The 25,100-nt window shown below is 30.9% G+C and overlaps 1 protein-coding gene and 2 long non-coding RNA genes across 3 annotated transcripts in view; 2 read left to right on the forward strand and 1 right to left on the reverse strand.

Moving 5' to 3' along the window:
• Positions 1 to 323: 323 nt before the first annotated feature.
• LOC115881406 lies at positions 324 to 3,102 on the forward strand. The gene is made up of 3 exons (XR_004050042.1): positions 324 to 510; positions 812 to 1,100; positions 1,709 to 3,102. It is a non-coding gene; the product is annotated as an uncharacterized LOC115881406 (long non-coding RNA).
• A 717-nt stretch (positions 3,103 to 3,819) lies between these two features.
• Positions 3,820 to 6,088, reverse strand: LOC115881407. The gene is made up of 2 exons (XR_004050044.1): positions 5,792 to 6,088; positions 3,820 to 4,178 (listed from the first exon to the last, which is right to left on the reverse strand). It is a non-coding gene; the product is annotated as an uncharacterized LOC115881407 (long non-coding RNA).
• Positions 6,089 to 11,647: 5,559 nt separating this feature from the next.
• The window catches only part of LOC115881409 (colorectal mutant cancer protein), a gene marked incomplete at its 5' end in the record, with an annotated part of 79,367 nt that continues 65,914 nt past the window's right edge, over positions 11,648 to 25,100 (forward strand). The window contains one exon of the mRNA XM_030898868.1: positions 11,648 to 11,876. Coding sequence (XP_030754728.1) covers positions 11,648 to 11,876 — 229 coding nt within the window. The remainder of the gene's footprint in view (positions 11,877 to 25,100) is intronic.

Raw genomic sequence — 25,100 nt, forward strand, 5'->3', positions numbered from 1 at the left:
CCTATTGTTATTGTTTGGTATGTTGCCCAGTATTTCTCCGCTTTTGTTTATTTTTAATTTTGTATACGTATACTTTGGGGAAATCTTAAGAAAATAATAATATAATTAGCTTACTACTTTTCAAAATTTCGACATTTATAATTTTATTTAGTACTTATTAAGATTCAGTCAAGATTACAAGAAAAATAAACTTGAAATATTTGTAAATTTCGTCATTTTTCATCAGCCGTTAGGATTAATTTTTAATCTGACAACGCCGCTCTGTTGTTATAGTATTTTCTATAGTAGGGGAATTGGACGCGGTCAACAGTGTCAATACTGTCGATAAACAGCTGATTGGCATGATCAGCTGTTTGCCGTGCTTTTATTTTTCCATATTTCTTAACTATTAATAAACTATTAATGTATAATTGTTTCATTTTATATAAAAGACCAAAATTAGCATTTAAAATGGGTCTACACTGGCAAAATGTGTGAGAATAAAAGAATTTAAACATCGTCATTTCAAAAGTAAGTACTGTTCTGTGGTAATACAACATCTCGTTTTATTTACCTAAAATATTTACCATATTTGTTAAAATTTGTTTATTTGTTTTATAATATAATTTTGTGAATATAATATATTATGTATATTATAAGAAGTAATGTTTATATTTTTGTTACAATATTGTCCGATTTAAAATCGTATATTTGTATTTAATTATGAATACAAATAATTTGTATGTTTACATAAATTATAATTGGTATGTTTACATTTGTAAAATAATGCCTATTTACGTTTTCTATTACTAAGATAAATATTTTATTTCAGATTTCTAAAAGATAGTGAGAGAAAAATTAAATGGTTTTCTCTGTTAGGATTTATTCATAGCATAATATTAAAAAGTCGAGCAAAAGAGAACTCAAGAACAGCTGATTTTTTTATAAGGAATTGAAGAAAATATTTAAAATCTGATGATTTTCACAGCCATTTATGTCGCGATTTGTGGTCTTTCAGTTGTTTCAACATCACCTAGGAAATTAACATTAAGATATCAGGATCCTGCATATAACGAGATAAGAACTATGATCTTGTTAGGATACCTATTCCGTCACAATATGTAAGTACATATATATTTACAGTTTAATTTTTTAATATAAAATATTACTATATACTAATATGTATACACAGATTCAAAGTGTACAGGGTGGTGCCTTTCATACGATATGAAGGTTTCAAGGATTTTTGTTGATGGAAGTTTGTATTGAAAGAACAAATGGAGGGTTTAGAAATCAATCAAGTCATACAAATTCACTTTCATTTTCCTTGGAGCCTTCGCGTCCTATGAGAGGTGTTACCCTATATGTATATAGATTTGTATATATATATATAGATTATATATAGATATATAGATATATATATATATATATATATATATATATATATATATATATATATATATATATATATATATATATATATATATATATATATATATATATTAATATATTAATATTATTTTACTAAAATTACACTTTAGTTGTATAAGATCTCACCATCGAAAAAAAAAACAGCGTTAGGGTTGGCTTTGAAAGCAAGATTTATGTAATTTAATAAAATGTAAATTTATGTGGTGAATGTCATTGATCGTCAATTTTATTTTGTTCACAATGTATACTCAATGTAGATATTTATATTCACCAACTTCATGTTTATATTTTGTTTTAGGAAGTGAAGATATTCATGGTGTGGAAGTCGTTACTTTAATTACATAGTGCATATGAAATTGGTCCTTTACATCATGTTTAAAATTGACGTAATGCTACTATGCAAAATAGTGAGAGATGTGAACCCTAGGCAGAGCTACAGAATTACTTTTGTTGAGAGACAAATTATGATAGTGATTAGAATCGCATATTCTAGACTTTTACTTAAAAAATGATTTGTTCGGAATGAACTTTTATAGTGTGGAGGAATACCTGCAAATTATAATATGAGGCCTACGTATATGATAATTTTATTATGATCTGTTGTGTTTGTTTTTTTATATTTTGTATTATATATTTGTGTTAGCTTTAAGAATTTATTGACTATTCCTATACAATTGTACATTGTTTTATGGAAATAAATAAATGATTGATTGATTGAATAAGTTAGGAAACCATACGATCGAGAAAAAAACGGCTTCAAAGGCGACTGGGGAATGAAAATATGATAATTTCAGTGAGGTCAAGCCCTAGAAGTCATTTTCTTGGCTCGTACTATTTTTTAAAGGCGCTCTAAGGTTGTAATTTATTTTTACATTAAGTAAATATGATTTTTAAATGGTGTAGTTTAAGATTGACCTCGCTAAATTATCAATCGTCATTCCTCAGCCGCCTTTGACGCCGTTTTTTTTAGACTATTTGCTATAACTATGTTATCTGTTATGCAAATACATATGTCAACAAGTAAAAAGCCAATGAGAAATTAGTTTCTGCTTGGATCCTTACAGTGGCATTTAACAAAATATATATTTTTTCAGGTTACAATATTTTATTTAATATGAACCTGTAAATGTAAGAATATTATACATATATTATATTTTTTACTCAGTCCCTAAATATATTATTAAAATACAACACTTGTGTTTTTTATTAATATCGTGTTATGATTAATACCTAATTAATGTAAAATTATATGGTATGTAAATATCCTTACACTGAGAATTCGTTTGGTCAAAATATTACTCTCTTACTAATATGAATTTGAAAACTACAGAACATTGTTTTTTTTTAGTTTTTGTGCTAATATTTCCACTTAAAATTACCGAATATATTTATGGTATAGGTAGGAAAAGATGAATTTTGTGCTTTTTAATTATACATTATATTAATTATATTATTATTGTAAATAATATCTACTGATATTTAATATAAAAAATAGTTATTCACATGCATCTATTTTTCTTTTGTAATTAATACTATCTAAATAACAAGACATCTTATATAATAGATCCATTACCATTTTAGTTTATCAATTATCAATCACTATACGATATACAATACGTATAATATCTTTTAATTATATCTAACTTTTAATTATTGAATATTTAATAAACAAATTTTTTATAGTGTTTGTTAAATATTTTATAGCATTATGTATTTATAACATAGACTTAGAATAAAATATAGACTGAGCATCTCATTCATAAATAGCTGGAAGATGCGGACAGACAACGTCTTGTTATTGTTGTGTTATTGTTTTTGGCTCTAACGGGTGCGACACGAGCGATAGATAGGCTGTCTCCGTCGTAACGGTCGTTTCCTGACGGCTCTGCCGCCCAACGCAACACTGTCTTTTGTTTCTTCAGTGCACCTGCACTCTCCGTATCATAGGCGGGTATTTTTTTTAATTTTAATGAAGCTATAATTCAATTAAAAATATATGGTATTTAAACTTTTTATATTATTAAGATTTAGGATAAAGAAAATAGTTTAATATAAAGCAAAGTTTAGGACTTAGAAAAAAAAATACGTCTTAGAGTCTAAAAACGATAAAAATAATAAAGTACGTGTTATAGAAGAAATTTTAATAATCGAAATTATTTAATTTTTGAAATTGATGATAAATTATTAATTTAATAAAATATTAATTTTAGTCAAACATTTACAACTCTAATATTAATCAAAACAGGATCTATTCTATAGATATAATAGAACAGAAAGAGAAAAAACTTTATAATTGTTTAATTTTTTTTTCCGGTAAAAGTGATGTCTTATTATGTAAATTAGAAAAAACAGGAATCTGTTCCATTAAAGCAAGCTTTTAGGAAGTGAATAAAATGAAAACTACATTTATTTAACTCGTTACTGTCTTTATTATAGAGTAAGTATAATAATGGTAATGGTGACTATACTTTATTCAATGGAAATATGCACCAAATTCAAACAAATATAAAAGGCATGAGTATAAACAGTATTACTACAGTAATATTGAACATTGGTTCAAAAATATTACATTAATATAATACAATATTACTGTAGGTATTACTGTCAACGTGCAAGCTTGTTTGAAGCTTGATGTATTTGTATGCGCTTGGTACATCTTGGCGTTGGAAAATGTATAGAAAATTATTAAGAAAAACTAGTACGTAATGGGGGATATCTTGATATACAGAGTGGTCGGAATTGTATTCAGGAAACTTTGGCAGCATAATCTGCAAATAAAATCAGTAAAAAAAATAGTATAAATTTATGTCCTAAAATGCTTCGTTTCAGAGATACAGAGTGTAGAAATTTCATTTTTATTTCGCTTTTTTCCAAATAATTTATGAAGAATGTATTGATTAATTCGTTTCCAAATATCTTGAGAACTATACTTGTGGCGAGTGTCAACAAGAGACCTTATTAAGTAAAAAACGTTGGAAATGTAAATTTTTCTCAGTAGTTTTATATAGATACAGACAAAAAGTATTACTCTTCAAATAACTTAAAAAATATGTAGGTGGCGCCCCCTATTAGTAAAAGTCAAATTGACATCTAAATCTAATTTTTCATGTCAAAAAACTCCCAAACGCCAATTTTCGTCCAAATATTGACGTCACTTCAGAAATTATTTGGAAAAAAATCGAAATAAAAATGAAACTTCTACACCCTGTATCTCCGAAACGAAGCATTTTAAAAACTTACAAGTTCATTTTTTTAGAAAGCCAATGCAACATTTCTGAGTTTCAAATAAAGATAAAAAACAGTAAAACATATAATAATAATATGTAAATTATTTTCTTGGATACATACATATATGGCAAATAATAACAGATTGTTTTATTAAAGATTTACGTTTTGGTTAATTCTAAAACTATCTTCAGATTATATGTGATATTACTTAAGTGATATTACATTATAAAAGAAAAAATGAAAATTATACCTTATAATCGAAAAAAAACGGCGTCAGCGATGGCTATGAAATGAAGATCGCTGTCATTTTATATGTAAAATTATATGGAGTATGTATCGATGGTTTTTTCCAAGCCAACTGGACGCCGTTTTTTTCGATCATACGGTATTACAAATTAATAATAGATTAACAGTCGAGAAAAAAAAAGAAAAAACTCTAGGTAAGTACTGGATAAATTTTAAAATGGCATATTTATTTTATCTTTGTTTAATATAAAAAAAACGAAATATCTACCTGGTTTACATAACCCTGTATAATTTGTGAAATAATAATGGACAAAAATGCAAGCGGTAAGAAAAATATTTACAAAAAATATGTACTTGTTTACATTTCTGGACCATTGTTCGTCATTTTTGTTATCATAATGGTGACCCTATCATAAAAACGTAGTTATTTCTATACCTGATGTGAAACTATAGGGAAAAAGTAATGTTTGTAAAATATTTTAGTCTTGAAAAAAAATAAGGAATGTTTGGTATTTTAAAATGTTTGGTAGCTTGTAATTTTTTCGACTTTCTCGATTGTTTATAGTTTATAATAAGCCTTAAAAATTGTTGTTTCATAATGGAATATCATTCTGGAATTCCTGTATGTTATTTTAGATTCTAAGGATGGTTTTAGAATAAAAAGAAACACATTTTTCATAAAAAAAAGCATTAAATTAACCAATGCCCAAGAAAATAATGTGTCTACTTCTTATGTACTTAATAATGTATCTACTCGTTATATTAATAACGAGGTTAGTAAGAACCTTTACGTAAATGATAAATATAAAAAATACAGATTTTCCAGGGTTTATAATTTACTAAATTATTATCTAAATAAGCGCCTTTCTACAACGCCACTGACGCCAAAATAGTAAATTTGACTTACCTGTGGAATGTTGTTCCAGGACTTAAATAGTCCAATTTCTTACAAATTTGGCACTGACGAACCTGTTTTATAGTTTTTAAATAAAAAGTAATCAAAATAAACACTAAACCGACACTACACACTAAGAAAATCGAATCCAAAAAATACAAAATCAAAACATCCAATAAAAACAATAAAATAGCCATGGAGAAACTGTGACAACAAGGTTTTACGACACGTGCTTTACTCTACTATGGCTCTACTACGAGAGAATAAAGAATGAACAGGCGACCCGGCGATTGATGGGTGTTGCCAAATTGTAAAAGAATTTGTCATTTTTAAATAGTCTCCGACTTATAATTTAGTAGTATAGGGACTATTTAATACATCTTTCTACTATTAAACACTACTTTATTAAAATACAGTTTTAATATCTCAATATATGTGTATAACAACAAAAAAAATATTAATAATATTTTAGACGTGACAACATAGGCTGGAGGCGAAAGACTCAGACGGCCGAGGTCAGCTGCACCCAGGAGTAAACATGTTTACAAAAATTAATATTGGACCGCGCTTAAATGTAAATAGTGTAGTCTATATTTTATTCTAAGTCTATGATTTATAATAATTTATTAGTTTTATTGCATGAACATATTTTTAAAATTTATTATTAAAAAATATTTTATTTTTGCCTCTAACCACCTACTTCTATATCTCTGGCTTTTACTTTACTATCATCAATGAATCTCAAGGTTAAATTCTGTTTTGATGCTCTTCCGCTGTAAACTCCCCTACCACTTTCCTCTTTACCCCGCTGTCCATAAACTATGGTAGTGGGGGCACTCACCGATAAAACGATGTAGGCACCTCGATTTTGTGAATTTATGAATGACTTGCTCTATCTATTTTTATTCTTAATCTAAGATACTCGCTCAGTGGGCCCCGAGTGGGCGTGGCAAAATCTAGCCAACGGAGTCAGAGCCAACTGAGCGTAACAGTTAGATTTCCGCCACTAGAGTAGTAGGAACAAAGAACTTGAAGGAATTGGACCGTTGACTCTGTTCATACTATCTTTACATTTATTAATTCTGATGCTTTCATATGCATCTAATTGCCTGTAATTTGAGACTTGTTTAATTAATTTTAAATTATTAAGATCTATACAATGTTCTTTATCAACAATATGTTCGGCAACGCAAGATTTATCCGGTCTACCATATCTTATCTAAGCTAAATGTTCTTTAAATCTAGTTAATATTGATCTTCTAGTTTGCCCAACATATTTCTGATTACAATCTTTACAAGAAATTTCATAAATACCCGACCTTTCCAGTGGAGGTGTTTTATCTTTTGGATTACCTAATAATTGTTGTAATTTATTATTAGCACTATACACAAGTTTATAATTGACATTCTTAAAAATTCCTTTTAGACCACGGGATAAAAACATAGTACAAAAAAAAACATAGTAGAAAATCTTTCTTCGCAGACTTTTGATAAACAAGAGCTCAGTTTATTAAACAAAGGTTTAAAGTATGCATTGCCCAACTCTGGTAGCGCTTTGGAAGAAATCGTCGTTGGTGTTGAAACTGCTATTCAGCACTTGCCCGAGGCTTCTAAAATATTTACAAGAGAGGCTTGTAGAAATCAGTTATCAAAAAATATTGTTTCAAGTAATTCATTAAAATCTAACAAAGAGCACAATATTGTCAAGAGTTTGCGTAACAAAGATTGTTTCTATCTAAAAGCTGATAAGGGAAATAAGGTTGTTATATTAGATAAAAAAGACTATTATGATAAGGTTAACAACTTAATCGATAATGGCCCCTACATAAATTTGAAAAAGAATCCCTTGTCTAAGATGGTAGCAGACGTTAAAAAAACTCTAAAAGAATGTAACACCCTTATTGATCTTTCTTTAAAGAGGAAATTGCAAGTATCCAATCCCTCATTACCAAAATTGTATGCTTTGCCAAAAATTCATAAGCCGGACAAGTCTATGCGCCCAATTGTTTCGGCTGTAGGTTCTCCGACTTATAATTTGGCAAAATGGTTATCAAGGGAGTTCGAAAATTTACCTGATCATGAACCTTCTTTCTCAGTTAAAAATAGTATTGAATTCATTAACAAAATTAAAGATATAACATTGCATGAAGGTGAAATTTTGGTCTCCTTACCGTTTGATAGAGAGTTATCCCGTGGTCTAAAAGGAATTTTTAAGAATGTCAATTATAAACTTGTGTATAGTGCTAATAATAAATTACAACAATTATTAGGTAATCCAAAAGATAAAACACCTCCACTGGAAAGGTCGGGTATTTATGAAATTTCTTGTAAAGATTGTAATCAGAAATATGTTGGGCAAACTAGAAGATCAATATTAACTAGATTTAAAGAACATTTAGCTTAGATAAGATATGGTAAACCGGATAAATCTTGCGTTGCCAAACATATTGTCGATGAAGAACATTGTATAGATCTTAATAATTTAAAATTAATTAAACAAGTCTCAAATTACAGGCAATTAGATGCTTATGAAAGCATCAGAATTAATAAATGTAAAGATAGTATGAACAGAGACAACGGTCCAATTCCTTCAAGTTCTTTGTTCCTACTATCTAGTGGCGGAAATCTAACTGTTACGCTCAGTTGGCTCTGACTCGGTTGGCTAGATTTTGCCACGCCCACTCGGGGCCCACTGAGCGAGTATATAAACGCTCAACTTGTAGATTGTACTTTAGTTTATAATCATCTGCTGATGATGCTAACATGGTTAGCGAAACGCGCGTCCAGTGTAAAAGTAAAAGTGTTTTGGTGTATTGTGGTGATTTAGTGTTTTTATTTTGCTTTTATTTTATTTTGTAGTTTATTTTGTTATTCATCTCTATAGCTTTGTTTTTATTTAAGATATTCGCTTTTGAGGAAGGCAGTAATGATTTACAGCAATTATAGCATTAAAGCATAAATGTTTTGGTCATCATCAACAGACCATATTTTGATGTTTTTAATTTCGTTTGTTTGTTATATCACTTTTAATGTGTCGAAATGTCATTCTCCGTATAAATAAATCAAAACGCCTAAATAATTGTTATTGTTTGTGTAATGTCACTGTAATTCAAAAGACACATAATATTATTATTTGTTAGTTGTATAGATGATTTTAACACCCATTTCCAGAAGATGATCTTTACCTTGTTCAATTAAAGCAGCAATAGTCGATACAAGTTCAGGATTTAAGCTTGATTTTCATGCATCCGTTGTCCGACGATACGTTGATACGATATTAATTTCATTGGTTGTATTTAACGGCTTATTGGTTAACCGTTTCTACCCAACAGAAGTCTTTAAATTCAACCAATAAAATTAATATCGTATCAACGTATCGTCGGACAACGGATGCATGAAAATCAAACTTTAGAACTATATTATATCTGATAGAGTAAGTACTAAACAAAAAAATAATAATATGACTTTTCAGCGACAGTGACATTACAAAAGCAATAATCACAATTTCATAGGTGTGTTGATTAAGATTATTATGTTCTAAGATTATTATTAATTGTTGCTGTCTGCTTCAAAAGCGAATATCAGCAACAGAAACAGCTATTGAGATGATTGATTTGGTTTGCCATCGTAAAATAACCAAATGGGAACTAAATTTTTAATTTAAAAGTAGCTAAAAAGTTCAAATAATATAGCTGCGCGTTGCTTAAAAAATTATCAAAATCGGCCCAGTAGAACAAAATATATTGTACTTAACAATACATACAATACATAAAAAAATGTAACGTTTTTCGTGTCGGTCAGTGTATGTAAAATGTAGAATGTTTAGGAGAAGAGTTAATCACTGCGACCCTACAGAGCTATTGTGTGTTCCCTTTTCTTGAGTTTAACGAGTTATAACTCATCATACAGTCTCAGAGCTTTAACAAAAAACAGTATCTGAGACGGCTCTACAGAAGCCAGCTCTCCATCCTCGACATTAGCCGTACCAAAGTTCATGGCACGAACGGTCGTCGTCTCGGCGCACTCAGTGATAAAGTATTCTGGTGTTTTCCCATTTTCCCCACAAAAACTGCATTCGCCGTTGTTTCTCAGCTTCAGTCTACTGAGGTGTTCGTTGAGGAGACAGTGTCCTGTTAGAAACCCCGTGACAATCCGAAGATTGTTTTTACTTAAATCCAGGAAAATCTTTCATTTTTCTCGGTCGTAAGTTCTGAGGAACTTTTTCGAGTATTTTAGGCCGTTGGAGGACACCCATTCCAGGTTACGGATGGAGTTCTTCCAGGTCCTTCAGTTCCACTTTCAGTTGGTTCCCGCTTGGAAAACAGAACGGTTCTGGTCCAGTTAGTGGGAGTCTTCGCTCCTTTCTCATTCTAGCTAGATCATTCGCCTCTGTTTCTATCCCTTAGTGAGCAGGCACGAGTAGGAGGACTTTTGTCTAATTTGTTACACTCGGTCAGTGTATACATATGTATCTAAGATTTGTTAACATTTAGGGGATACGAGGACCACGTTAGGATTTACTGGACCATGTCATATATTAATAATGGTTAAATTACCAATAGTATAATAACAGAAACCTATAGTGTATAAAAGAAAATTACTTTTTGTTCCAATTCAATCTACTCGTAATATGAGGGTAATCGTGAAATTACAATGATACATTTTTGTTACATTATTTGTTGTATCAAAAAAAAATACTGGGAGCTAAATCTGGCGAGTATGGAGAAGGTGGGTCAGTTGCCTTGTAATAGTTACCTTTTCCGAAAATTATAGATTAAGGTGACTTTACCCGACAATCCAAAAAAACATCGCCATCACTTTTCTAGTCGACAAAAATGTCTCGTTTTCTTTGGAACTATTTTTCCGAAGCAGACCACTGTTTTGATTGAACTTTAAAGGGTTTCTATCAACAATAGCAATTATTAAATTACACACTGCTATTCACTAATTAGAGGATCTGAACCACAACAATAAATTAAATTCTAAGATCTCGGGAATTATAATCGCTTAGTTAAGACTATAAAATAGAGACTTTAATAATATTATAATTATAATAAGACAATCGATGATTTATCTTGTTATTAATTTAATTAACCTAACCAGCAATATTAGATTTTCTTTTATACATGGTGTTGTAAAAAACGATGTGCCATCTCTCGTGGGGAGATTTCTCTGGGTACGTAAAAATAAGATTTATTTTTTATATCAGCATAGGTCGGATTCTGTTTGGTTTCGTAATTATACGGAGTTAAAATCTTCGTTTTTTTTTCAATTTATTATAATTTTTTTCCAAGTGCTTTTGGCGATTTGAATGAAATTTTGAGGGTAAAAGTTACTATAAGTGTGACATATTTTTCTAAAAAAAACGTGTGCGCCATTGACTTTTTTCTCTCTTGTTAGCAAAATTATATTGGCCGTTTAATGCCTATGTTGTATTAAAGTATGTTGCATAATAACTTTTACTCTCAAAATGCCATTCGAATCACTACAGACGCTTGGAAGAAAATTATAATAAATTGAAAAAAAATTAAGACTTTAACACCTTGCAGCTACGAAAAAAAGCAGAATCGGACATATGTTGACATAAGAAATAAATCTTATTTTTACATGAGAAATTTCCCCACTAGAGATAGCACATGTGTTTTGAAACACCCTGTAGAGTGGCAAGTTACGCAATACAATGAAGAAAAATAAAAAATATTCTTTCTAATTCAATAAATTTAGAAATAAATGCTTTGCACTATGCCTTAATACCCTTAATAACCTTTACCCTTTTACAAGAATATAGATTGTTAAATTACACACTGTTAAATAGAAGACCTTAACCACAACAATGAATTAAATTTCGAGATCACGAGGATGTAATTAACACTCAAGACCGTACACAGTGCGCCCAAAGTGATTTTTGTTCAAAGTTCGAGTTCGAGTTTCGAGATCAAGTGCAAACTGGCGGGGGCTGAAGTGGCCCCCGACAATGGTGGCAGTGGCGGAGGCGGCGGGGGGGACAAGAGTTGCCTCACGACGTACATCTTCAACCCGGTGGAGACGTGCACCGGTTCGCCCAGTCCGGAAAAGTTTCCGGTGAAGACTTCGCCAGGTAAGAAAGTTTTCAGTGTTATCTAAATTTCTTTTCCGTGTCGTTTACGTCAAAGGGGAGTAGAATAAAGTAAAGTGATAGCATGTTAAGACCGTCCGATATACAGGGTGCGTTATTTTCTATTCTAATTCAAAATTGTCTTTATTTTTGAAGTTTTATCAAATATAAAGCTTCATTCCTAACTTCCAAATTAGTGGTTTCAATTATACTTTATACTAAAGAGTTTAGGATAATTTACAATACCAGGATACCCGGTGACGTAGTGGTGCAGCTCTCGTCTACCAATCTAAAGGTTGTGGCTTCGAATCCTACAGCCGGCTATTTTTAATAAAATAAAAATAGTTTGGGTACCTAGGTCGACTCAGCCTTAAATGAGTACTTGGGATTCCAAACCAAACCAAACCAAACCTTCCTTGTATACCGAATGGCCCTAGCATAGCAAGCTGTACCTTGCTATTCCAAGGCGTGTAAAGGCTGAGTATGGGAGCTATTATTATTACAATACCTAAAAAATAAAATTAAAGTTAATAGAATATTCTAGCCGCACCTTGTGGTAGTCAAATTAATTAGCTTATGAAACATTTCATTTCTAACCACAATTTCTCTTGGCGGATGAGAAACAATGGCCAAAATGAGATTATCCGCAAATTTTGAAGTATAATTAATGGCAAAAGTTAATTAACTATGGAGGAAGTGAGGGTATTTTAGAATAGTAGTTTCAAAAGAAATGCAAAATATTTAAATGTTGATTATTTTGAATAAAGTAAATAGCGCGCCTTAGATCTTCATATGTAATCATGTAATGTTCTAATAGCAGGCGGTAAAACCGATGAGGCTATTGTCTGTTTTCAAAGAGTTTAAGAGTTATTACTTTTCAGTTTTCACTTTTACGCACTATAGTGAATCATTCTTGTTGCATTTTCTTCAAGTTCTTTTTCTAGTCGGTTTTTGAACGCGTTTATACTGGGGGCAGTCACTCATGTGTTTTCTGTTAGAGCATTCCATGAATATGCAACACGATTTGTTAGAAAATTTTTCCTCTGTACTTTGGCTGTCTTTTCTTTGCTTGTTTTCTTCGAGTGTCCACGTAATTGAGAGTTATCGTTTTGGGAAAATATATTTTCAACATCACATGTATAATGTTCGCTTGTTATTTTAAATGTTTCTATCAAATCCCCTCTGTGTCTTCTTTCTCTTAATGTTGTTATATTAAATTTAGCCAGGCTTTCTGTGTAGGTCATATTTTGTAGCTCCAACGGGATTTTAGTCACGCGCCTCTGTATCTTTTCCAATATCTCTATGTCCTTAATATAGTAGGGGTTCCAAACTGTGTACGCGCATTCAAGCTTTGGTCTAATATAGCTTTTGTAAAGCTTTGCTATCATCTCTATAGAGTGGTCTTTAAAAGTATGCTGTATTGGATACACAAAGGAGTTACATTTCTTGGCAATTTTTACAATGTGGTTTTCTCATTTTAAATCTGACGTAATAGTCACTCCAAGGTCATTTTGTTTTGACACTGTAGACAATATTGTGTTGTTGAGTATATATTCTTTATTTGGGTTATTTGGTCCTGTTTTAAGAACGGCACATTTGGATTCGTTCAGTTTCATTCCCCAAGTATTTGACCAGGTTTCAACCCTCTTTAAATCTTCCTGAAGCTTTGCGGATTGGCATAGAGTTTTTTGTCGTCAGCAAAGTTTTTTAAATTGGTTTCAATAAGATTGACAACATCAAAAAGGTAGACTATAAATAATAGTGGGCCCAACACGGAACCCTGAATAACCCCACTAGCTACTAGGTTTTTACTTGAGAGAACGCCGTTTACTCGTACTTGGTAGTACCTTTCATCTAATGAATCTTTGATTATTTCTAAAAGCTGTCCTCTTGTATGTAATATGTACTATGCCATACGAAAGTTTCACATCATAAAGAAATTTAAATGGAGTTTTTCACTCATTTAAAAGAAATGCAGAAAATCTGAATACCACCGAAATAGCAGCAGAATATGTTGTTTATATTAAAAAGGTATTTGAAACATTTTTAAAATATATCCAAATATTTATTAAGAAAGGAAATTAGGTATATTATTTACAGTAGTCGCTATATGTTCCGGCGTCATATCCGGCACAATCAGAGTGCACTCATGATTCGCATGTGAAGCACTGAACCCGCTATTCTCCCCTTGTATCCTTCCTTCGCAGAAAACACATAATACTGTACTTCGGTTTTTTTCTTATTACCGATTCTGTACCGTTCTAGAACCGTGATTCACACGTGCAGAAGGAAATATGAAGCAACTTTTTCATTTGCGCATGCGCTGCAGAGTTTTAGGACGGTTCCGAATCTGGTAATAATAGAACCCGAATAAAGCTACAGTCTTCTGATCCTCTGACTCTTTATTTAAATCAAATTCTCGAACGAGTTCTGAGGTAGTCGAAATATTTTTCAGCTTGTATTAATTATATTCACTATTTGTTCTTGTCTTTTGATGTTTGCTCATGTTACCCTATATCCCTCAAACGGCAGTTACGGCTAAGTGTGTGCCAAAGAAATTTACATACATTCCTAGAACCGAAAAGCAGCAAAATGAATATTAATTTGGACCATTCCAAATTTGCATCAGTTATAGTATACAAATTTTCAACATGAAGACCTATGTCATAATCCGTAAAAAATATAATATGCCTTCACATATCGAAAAAATCTATTTAACAAATTAAAATATAAACCAATACTTTACCTGAAGACCCAATCAAAGTTAATTTAAATCAAAAAACATGACAATGATTCATCAATTTAATTTCCACTAAACAGGTTTTTGTTCCGTCACAATTAATTTTGCGCTGTACTACAAATTTAAATAATTACCAAATTTCTTATCCACTAAATACAAGCTAAACTAGTAGTTTATACCATATTTACCAGATAGCTCCACGCTAGCTTCAATAAGTGAGTAGTACTAATTACCAACAGTATTCCGAATTACCCTCATTTCCTCTACTCATTGAAAAGTTATGACTTCCACTAATTTTGACCTTCTCAATACTTACATTGAAATTAGAGGAACAAACTTCTAAGCTAATTGAAACCATTAATTTATACCAATTTGTTGTGAAAAATCGGCTATTTGTTTTTGCTATCACCCTGTAGTAAATTACCAGATTATTACAAAAAAAGATAAATTATACCTCTTGAAAAGAAGGACAACGCAAATTTAATTAAAAATATATCGATACTGAAAAGTTATTAATTATGTTCTACTCTGCAAATGTCACTTTCGATTTAAAGTTCAAAATGTTTAAAAAATCAAAAAGTACACCATAGCCATATATTATTAAACTCGTATATAATAAGCAACTACTATTTCTTTATTATTGTTCAATAACCATATATTAACTGATCCCCCAGTTCAAGTTATTATGTAATAAGTACTTACCGCAACAGTTATCTTCAACGACAGTAATATTAATTCCACTTGCGTGTCTACTATGATTTTAAATTCTTTAGTTACTATTATTATTGCTTCCTACGCAAAAGTATTTAATAAATAGATGTGCGTATAACAGTACTTTAATATGTATGCGTATGATTTTGTTTTATTTTTATTTATTGTTAATAAATATAACATTCTACAACCTATCACTTCTGATTAATCTAATTATTTTTTTAATATCCACATTATATTTTATTCACATTACGTCAGAATTATTTTATTATTTAAGAATTATATATTATTTTTTTTTATTTTTTTATACACAAGTTCACAAATTTTTCAAATGAAGGTGTGTCAGCTATCTCTTCAGTGGCGTCACATGATTCCTCATCACCAGTATTTACATCAACATTCGAGCAAGACTGGCCTAGGCAATTAGTACACGCTGGTAAACAAAGTAATCCTACTTTTCTGCCATCTACATTTAGCACTACAGTCTTTTTTGCAATTGCAAAAAATACTATTAAGGAGTTTTTCCGAAGCAGGTAGCAGTAAAGTTTGAATTGGTTCCAACGTATTATCATTTAATTTCCAACCCCAGCCTTCTGTGTTCAATTGATTGCCTAGCCGGTAGACTCGATACAAGTGTTTTTTACAAGTGTGTATATTTTTTACAAAAGATAAATATCTGTACTTTTCTCTGCAATTCATTTTTTTGGGAGCTCCGTAAACAGCAAGAAGAAAGCGAATTCCTGCTGTGACTATCGATTGAGGAGAAGAATCAATTTCTTTAAATACTTTAGCGATAGCAAACAAATATTTTTTTATAATTTTTATACTGCTGCTTTACCTCTTCTGAAAATTGCTGATGTAGTGTCACAGCCAGTTATCGCATGTAAAAATAAAATATGTTTTTGCGATTTAGGATATGCAGCTAAAATTTTTGAACAATAAATTTAATTCGTTTTGTTGAACTTTTCCAGGTTTGAAAAAGTATATTGTATATATATTTATTAATTATTGTAGTCCGCGGGCAGTAAGTCTTATTAGCAAACCAACATCTTCGCCAACCGCCAACCATAATAATTGTATTTGCTGCATTAAATTGTTCTATTGCTGTTTCAACTATGAGGACATCAGCGTCATTGTCAGCTTTTTTCACTGAAATATTTTCAGTGATCAGCTTATCACTTAACAATGAAATTAAATGAGATTTATTATGAACGTTAGCGAGAAATTGTTGTTCGGTGGCTGGACAAATTGATCAAAGATGATATCGGAACACGAAGATGTTTTTGTAGTTCGACTTCATTGTTCTGCAGCTTTAATATTTTTTGTGGAGTCACTGAGTTTGGCTGAGTATCTTTTGAGTGTATATTCTCAAAATATATATAATAGTATTGTTTATACATACATACATATATACACGTAGGTATTTTTACTTGTATTAAATGTCCGAGTATGTATATCTGTGACGTATACATGCCATTGCATTTTGAATCGCAATATCTCAGAAGTGGTAATTCTTAGGGAAAAAAGTGTAAAGACCATTATCGTAGATAATTTTATAATACTTAGGTACTATAATTTTGGTCTGAGCTATTTTTTTTGAAGAAACTTACCGTTTACGAGAAAAATCCAAAAAATTCCAATAATCTTGACATTTGACGTTGAATAACATAGACTGAAATGGCAGTTCACACATTGTGTAAGCAAAATATATAAAACCAATGGAAGTCCGAAACTCTTTTAGCTATGATAGATTGAAAATGTTTAATTTGACCGGAGTATACTTTCGGCTTTTTCTATGGATACAACAGACTACCGCAAGCAGTTGCTATATAGGACACTAGCGTGTACCAGCGACTTCGTTCACGTCCAATTAATCATTTGTAATGGTGATGATAAAGCAAAGCAAGAATTTCCATTAACATACAAACTGGATAAAATTTTCTCACAGTTATGTCAGCATGAGAAAAAACAATATGGCGATATTATTATATAACTTGGTAATATTTGAGGAGTAGTTTCATCTCGTTGGAATTTGACTTTCGAAAAATCCGTTTGCTAAAAATAAGCCTTTTACGTCAAGCAGTTTAAGCAGAATCGTGGTTAAGAAATTACCCAACTTTTTGGAACACCCTGTATGATTTTTTAAAAAATTTTAAAATATGTAAAAAAACCAAATAAATTATGCTTGTCCAAGCGTTTTCCCGAAAGACTAACCGTTTTTTAAATAACAAATATTGTAATATTTGGGAGGCGTTTTCACCCTCTTGGATTTTGAGATTCGAGAAACCCCTCCTTATCGAACCTCTACACCCCATAGCCAATCCGTTTGCCAAAAATCAGCTTTAAACGTCAAGCAGTTTAAGCAGAATCGTGATTACTCAATGGTCATATTTTATGAAACACCCTGTATAAATTTATAGAAAAATCTTAAAATATGTAAAACAACAAAATAAAATATACGTGTTTAAGAGTTTTTCCGAAAAACTCACCGGTTTTTAAGTAAAAAATATTTTAATATTTGAGGGATAGTTTAACCCCCTTAGAATTCGAGTATCGAAAATCCCTTTTTATCGAACCTCTACACCCTAAAGTCAACCTGTTTTCCAAAAATCAGCTTTTTACGTCAAGCGCTTTAAGCAAGATCGTGATTAATCAATGACCAGATTTTTCGAAACACCCTGTATATATTTTTAAAAAATCTTAAAATATGTAAAAAACAAAATAAAAAATACGTGCTTAAGCGTTTTTTCGGAAACTTGGCCGTTTTTTAAATAAAAAATATTGTAATATTTAGGGGTGGCTTCACCCTCTTGGAACTGGAATTTCGAAAAATCCCTTCTTATCGAACCTCTACACCCTAGAATCAACCTGTATGGGAAAATTGAGCTTCTTACGTTGATTGGTTTGAGCAGGATCGTGATTAATCAGTATGTTAGTCACTTAAGGATTTTATATATTAGTATAGATTCTACTTATTTGGCAGACCTAGAAAATCCTGGAACGGAACGGTTAAGGAAGCAATGGAAGCTCGTAACCTAGAAGCTGATGACGCACTAAATCGAGACGTGTGGCGTAGGGTAACGGGAAGGCAGCAATAGGTTGTAGTTGGAAAAAAGTATCAAATACTTATACCAAATCCCGTTTATATATATATATATATATATATATATATATATATATATATATATATATATATATATATATATATATATATATATATATATATTCTACTAATTTTAATTATATTTTTTAGACATTGTAAATGATCGTAAACTAAAAAGTATAAAGTATAATTGAAACCACTAATTTCGAGGTTCGGAATATGGCTTTAGAGTAAAAATTTGTGGAGTAGATTTGGGGGGTCCGTAAACAAGAAAAAACGCAATTATTATAAAAAATTAAATAGATAACCGAAAATAAGTAGAGTAATACCAAAACACAAACTTAAAAATAACGTCCTGTAGAATGTATGATATCTGCTGTTAAATTGTAGGTTGTGAAAAAATACATTTATCCTTTAGTAACTTTAGTTGCTCTACAAAAAGAAAATCCATTAACCGGACCTAGCGAAATTTCCGCTTCATCGCTAATCTTAGGGCAAAAATTTGTGCGGTAGATTACGGGCCCGGAGAAAAAAGAAACACAATTATAGGAAATGAAAGAAACAGATGAAAACGGAACTTCGGCGCTGCAAATTAATCATTTAGGATTACACAGCAACGCCTCTTTTAACTGTACGCTTTTAACATATCTGATTAATTTTGATTTATCGCTATAATAAATTTAACTATATCGGAGCAAAGATCGAAGGCATTAAAACGTGGCTTGTCATTTATTTCAAATGATGCCTAGTGGCAAACAAAACATCGATTGTTGATTTATTAAAAATTGAGGGGTTTCTGGCAAAAACTCCATTAGTCAAAAAATGGGTAAAATGAGTTAATGGCGCTATCCGACAGTAATTTGTTAGTCATAACGTTCCTACCAAACGAATTCGGGAAAAGTGTCAGCCCGTGCATACGATCAAAAATACCGTAATTCCACAAGAACCCCACAAGTCTTAACGGCAAAAAAAACCACTAGTCCGCTCAGGGGCGCCGACTTTTATGAAACCTAGTAGATGCTCATCAAATATGAGTAAATGTACCTAATTTCCAGATTGTTGCATTTGTCGTATTTATTACACTTTTTTACATATGTAACATACATAACAATATTAGAAAAATACCATATCAATTTGTCATTTTTACAATTTTATTGAGTATAATTTGAGTTACGCAGAAATAATTTTTTTTAGTACAGATACCAGTTTGTGAAAATATTAATTCTACCCATTACAATCGTGTAAGGGCAGGCATTAAAACAACAGACATATACTGTAACTGTATTTTATAAAGAGATACAAAATAAACGAAACTAGAATTTGCTGAGAAGAGCTGCTAGTGGAGGGATATCCGAGATTGGGAGGGGGACAGCTTAGGGTTTTTATATAAACAAATTTATACGTCAAGACTAGAAATTCTCAAAGATCATACATAACAAGCTTTCGCATCACATAGCACATTTCATATACATGGCCAGCTAAATAGATTGATAGTGAGCTATCGTGGATATGAACACATATTCCTAATGTAGTTTACAATTCGCTTCCAATTTAGAATAAATATAATTAATATACAGGGAGAGTCTTAAATAAGTACAAATATTTTCAGGGCTGGTAAATCTTGATAAAAGAAACACTTTCTCTCTTTATCGTTTTTCAAATAACCCCAAAATAAACCGAGTTATTTTACTTACTAAAAATAAAAAAATATATATTTTATGCCCATGTTTTGAGAACCACTGTTTTTTTCTGGGTTTTCTTTTTGTAAACATAATCTACTACCTATGTTGCCACAATATTAAGATATTATGTTTTTTAACTAAAAATTTAAAAAATCCATTTTTTTTTTCGAAAAATACGAAATTTAAAAAAGAATCGCGAAAGAAGCCTTCTAGACGTGTTTCTGGGGTCGAAATATACCACCCCTAAAATGTTTGTACTAATTTAAGAACATTTTTAGAGCCCCCACAAACGCACAGTTATTTATTTTTATTACTAAACACAGGCAGACTGTGCAGGCCAGTCTGCGCAGTTTAACCTGTATTACAGCCTGTCGCACACATACGCAATTTTATAGTACAGTTTTATCTATAATGACCTGAGTTACGGACTCACTTTGGCACATTTTTTCTCAATAAAAATGGCCTCTCGAAATACACATCTGTCTTGGATTTTATTCGTTTATGCAATAAGTAAAAAAGCAGAAAAACAACGGTTACTTAAAGGAAATAAGTATTGCCATGTTAATCTGCTTGCTGATTTAACAGTTGAAAAACAGGATTGATTTAACTACCTAATAATGAGCGAGGAAACTTCCTTAGAACTACTGAAAGTTTTGATGCTTATGCTGATTAGTTTTGATGCTTATGCTCGTGGGTGCTCCGCACCCACTAATTTTCTCTCGTGGGTGCTTGGGCACCCGAGCACCCACGCAGTCGGCGCTCCTGATGTCCGCTACTTGTTGTGGTTTGGTTGTTTGTCGTTCGTAATCGTTCGAACAGTTGCTAAGAGGACTTGATTGTTTCCACGGTTTTTGCCAAAATTCCAGCGAAAACCCTACAAGTCAAACAAATTCAGTTTTTTTAGTTTTCCCAAATTTCGAAATATCTGACTAATGGGGTTTTTGCCAGAAACCCCTCAATTGTATGATAATTATTATGAAAGTGTAGTTTTTTATTAAGATTTTATAATCACTGCATGCTACATGTTTATAATACAGGGTGTTTCAAAAAACATGTCCCATTTCTCGGGGGAGATTCCTCACGTAAAAATCTTCATTTATGTTCTTTTATTTTCTTTTTTATCTTCTTTTATTTTTCTTCATTTATTTTCGATTTATTATAATTTGTTTCCAAATGCTTTTATCGATTCAAATGAAATTTTGAGAGCAAAAGTTACTATAGGTGCGACATATTTTAAAGCTAAAAAGTGTCGACATATTTACCAGGGAGTATATTTCAGTGGAATATTTTTCTAAAAAAAATTAAAATGAAATTAATAAATTATTTGTTTATCCTAATTTATTATTAAATTTTATTAAAATTTATAACAATTATGTTTAGTGCTACCTACAGCAAATTGCAATAAAAAATAATTCCATTTAAGATAATTACAAAAGACTTATTTTTTAAAAGTTTTAATATTTCGTAACTTTAAAACTATGCATTTCATTATATGAACTTATTTTCATATTTTTTATGAGGAACCAATGGGTACTTATTTACCCATTGTACCTTCCCCCCTAAAATGATATTATTTTTTTTATAAATTGCTATTAGGCTTGGATTTAGGCGAATTAATAAAATTACGTTTACTTCATTAAGGAGATCGAAGTCGAGAAAATATCAAGAGACAACTTTTAATTTGCATTAAACAGTCTATACAATTTTGCTAATAAGGGAAAGAGAAATGTTAGTCGCGTACATATTTTTTTTGAAAAATATTCCAGTGATAACCCCAGACGACACCTTTTTCGCTAAAAGCATTTAGGAAGAAAATTATAATAAATCGAAAAAAATTTTTATTTATAAATGTATTATTTACATATTAAATTTATGTTAATATTGTGAGATTATTTGAAAATAAGCGATATAAAGGGTAATTCGGACCACAGCATAATATGAGCATATTTAAGTAATTAGAATCGATAAAAAGGCCAACAAGAAACCTAACTAAAATCAGAAGCACAAGCTAGCGGATTACAATAATAGGATTAACTCAATCTACCCACAAGAGCCTTATGCATGTCTTAGAGTATATATGTAAATATGATATATTTATTATTTGTATCATTTATTTCAAATAAACTTCAGATATTTTAAATTCTAATAGTTATTTTAAAGACGTTTATGTATTGGGTGTCCTGCTCTGACTGAACATGCGAGATTCTGGAGTTACGCTAAAATGTGATTTACATCACACGTTCGCTGTGAAAATAAACTGTGAATGAGAATTTTACAATTTATATGATAATTTTTGTGTTTAGGTTATGCTGCTTTTATGAGGTGATTCGCTTAATAGTTACTCAGCCCGTGATTTTTTTAATGACTGCTACTTTTAAACTTCGGTTGTGATTTTACATCTTAGTTTCCTATATCTGAGGCTACCCCAAAAACCTTGTTTTAAGAAAACTTAGAATAAAATTTATTGACAATTATAACTCTACTGGTTTAATTTTCGAACTATATTATGATATTTCTCTACAAATATTAACCTACAGACCTAATGAACTAAGGTTTAGAGATAAGTATAATATACATATATAATAAATGTTGATTACTAAAAAAATGTAATTATGCCATTTTTCTTTATGAATTATTTATTTGCAATGTTAGTAGGCCAATATTAATAATTACATGAAAACTATTAATGAAGCAAATTTTGTAGCTTAAAACTTTTATTTTTATTTAAATACAAAATGAATTTAATAAATAAATATAATTCAGCTCAAATTTGCGAGTTCGTGGATTAGGCCATTTTTCCGCTGGTAGCCTCATATCAGCTATGGTATCCTTTCTCATATAGACACCAAGCCGTCTTTCTGTTCAGTTTATTATAAGAAATAATAAATTTGACAATAATTAATTATGATTTATAATTGAAAAAATGTAAATACAAGTTTTACATAACTTTCGGAAAAATAACCAAGTGGATATAATTTGAGACTCCCTGTATGCTTTTTTTTAAAATACATTTTCATAGATTTTTAACACATTCTTTATAGTATAGACAAAAGTATAGAAGTATATTAAAATATAAACTTCCAATTTCCTTGTTCATATTTGAATACTCCTCATATTTGAATAACTCCCAACTGGCAAAGGAGTACGACAGGGAGACACCATATCCCCAAAGCTGTTTACAGCAACATTAGAAGAAATCTTCCGTCAACTGGACTGGACCAACAAAGGATTAAAAATAGATGAAGAATATCTTAGATTCTCCATTTATTCTTTTCAGATTCGATGATGACAGTCCTAATTGTCAATACTCCTTAATAACCAAAAACCACAAATTAATGAACTAAACACAACCAGCAATAAAGTGGGTCTCAAAATGAATTTAGCAAAAACTAAAGTAATGTACAACGAACTAGTGGAGAGAATGGACATTCTAGTGAATAACAAAACACTGGAAATAGTAGAAGAATATATACAGGGTGGTCCGAACTGTATTCCGGAAACTTCGGCTGCATATTCTGCAGCTAAAAGAAATGAGTGTTTTGACATGAGAAATTTGATTTTGATGTCATTATGACTCGGCGCCACCTACATATCTTTTAACTGGTTTGAAGAGTAATAACTTTCCGTTCGTACCTGTATAAAACTACTGAGTAAAAAATATACATTTACGACGTTTTTTACGTGAAAAAGGTCTCTTGGTAAAAATCGCTACGAGTAATGGTTTTCGAGATATTTGGAATTGAAATTATCAATACCTGTCAACATTGACATAAATTAAACATGTTGACGAAACAGTTATTAGACTGAAATCATAAATTTGAAATGTTTTTATACTAAAAGTTCAACAGAAACTATTTTATCATCATTTTTTGCAGAAAAATATATGATTAATTTAAAAAAAATTAAAATTTACTAAATTTATTATTTCAGTGAAATAACTATCTACTCAACGTGTTTATTTTTTGTCAATAATGGCATGTATTGTGTATTTCCATGCCAAATATCTTGAGAACGGTTGCTCGTAGCGATTTTTACAAAGAGATATTTTTTACGTAAAAAGTCACAGAGATGTATATTTTTTTCGCTCAGTAGTTTTATACAGGTATGGACAAAAAGTTATTACGCTTCAAAACAGTTAAAACACATGTAGGTGGCGCCCTCTACTGGTAGGAGTCATATTAACACCAAAATCAAAATTCTCATGTCAAAAAACTTCCAGACACCAATTTTCATCCAAATATTGACGTTGCTTTAGAAATTATTTAAAAAAAAATCGGAATAAAAATGAAACTTCTACACCCTGTATCTCTGAAAGTAAGCATTTTAGGACATACATTTATACGAACTTTTTTACTTTTATTTATCTGCAGAATATGCTGCCAAAGTTTCCGGAATACAGTTCGGACCACCCTGTATATGTGGGACAACTAATACAAAGCTCAGCATCTCTACTACCAGAATTAAGTTAGCATAGAGTACTTATGAAGAAACTCAATCATATTCAAATCTAGAATGCCACTCTATCTAAAAAAGAAAACATTCGTCCAATATGTATACTATCAGTCATGACCTATGCATGCGAAAAGTGGACACTTAAAACGGACATCAAAAGGAAATTGCAGGTCGAACAATGCAGTGGAACGAAATATGAGGGGAATAACAAAGAGAGACCGTAAAAGAATAGAGTGGACACGACAAAAGGCCCAGGTAATAGATGTCATCCACAGAGTCAAATTCCTCAAATAGCAATGGGTAGGACACCTGGCTAGAAGGACGGACAACAGATGGACCACAAAAATTACAGCATGGTACCCTCGAGGAATTAAGAGACCTAGAAGATGACCGAACCTGAGATGGGACCATGCTATTAGGAAGTTATCAGGGATAACTTGGGCCCGCACAGAAAACAACAGAAAACAATGGACCAATGGAAATAAGCTTAAAATGATGATGATTTGAATATTACAGTTTTACAATAAAACAATTAGGAT

Source organism: Sitophilus oryzae, unplaced genomic scaffold, assembly GCF_002938485.1.
Source record: "Sitophilus oryzae breed Bouriz unplaced genomic scaffold, Soryzae_2.0 scaffold_1718_pilon_pilon, whole genome shotgun sequence".
Lineage (NCBI taxonomy): Eukaryota > Metazoa > Arthropoda > Insecta > Coleoptera > Curculionidae > Sitophilus > Sitophilus oryzae.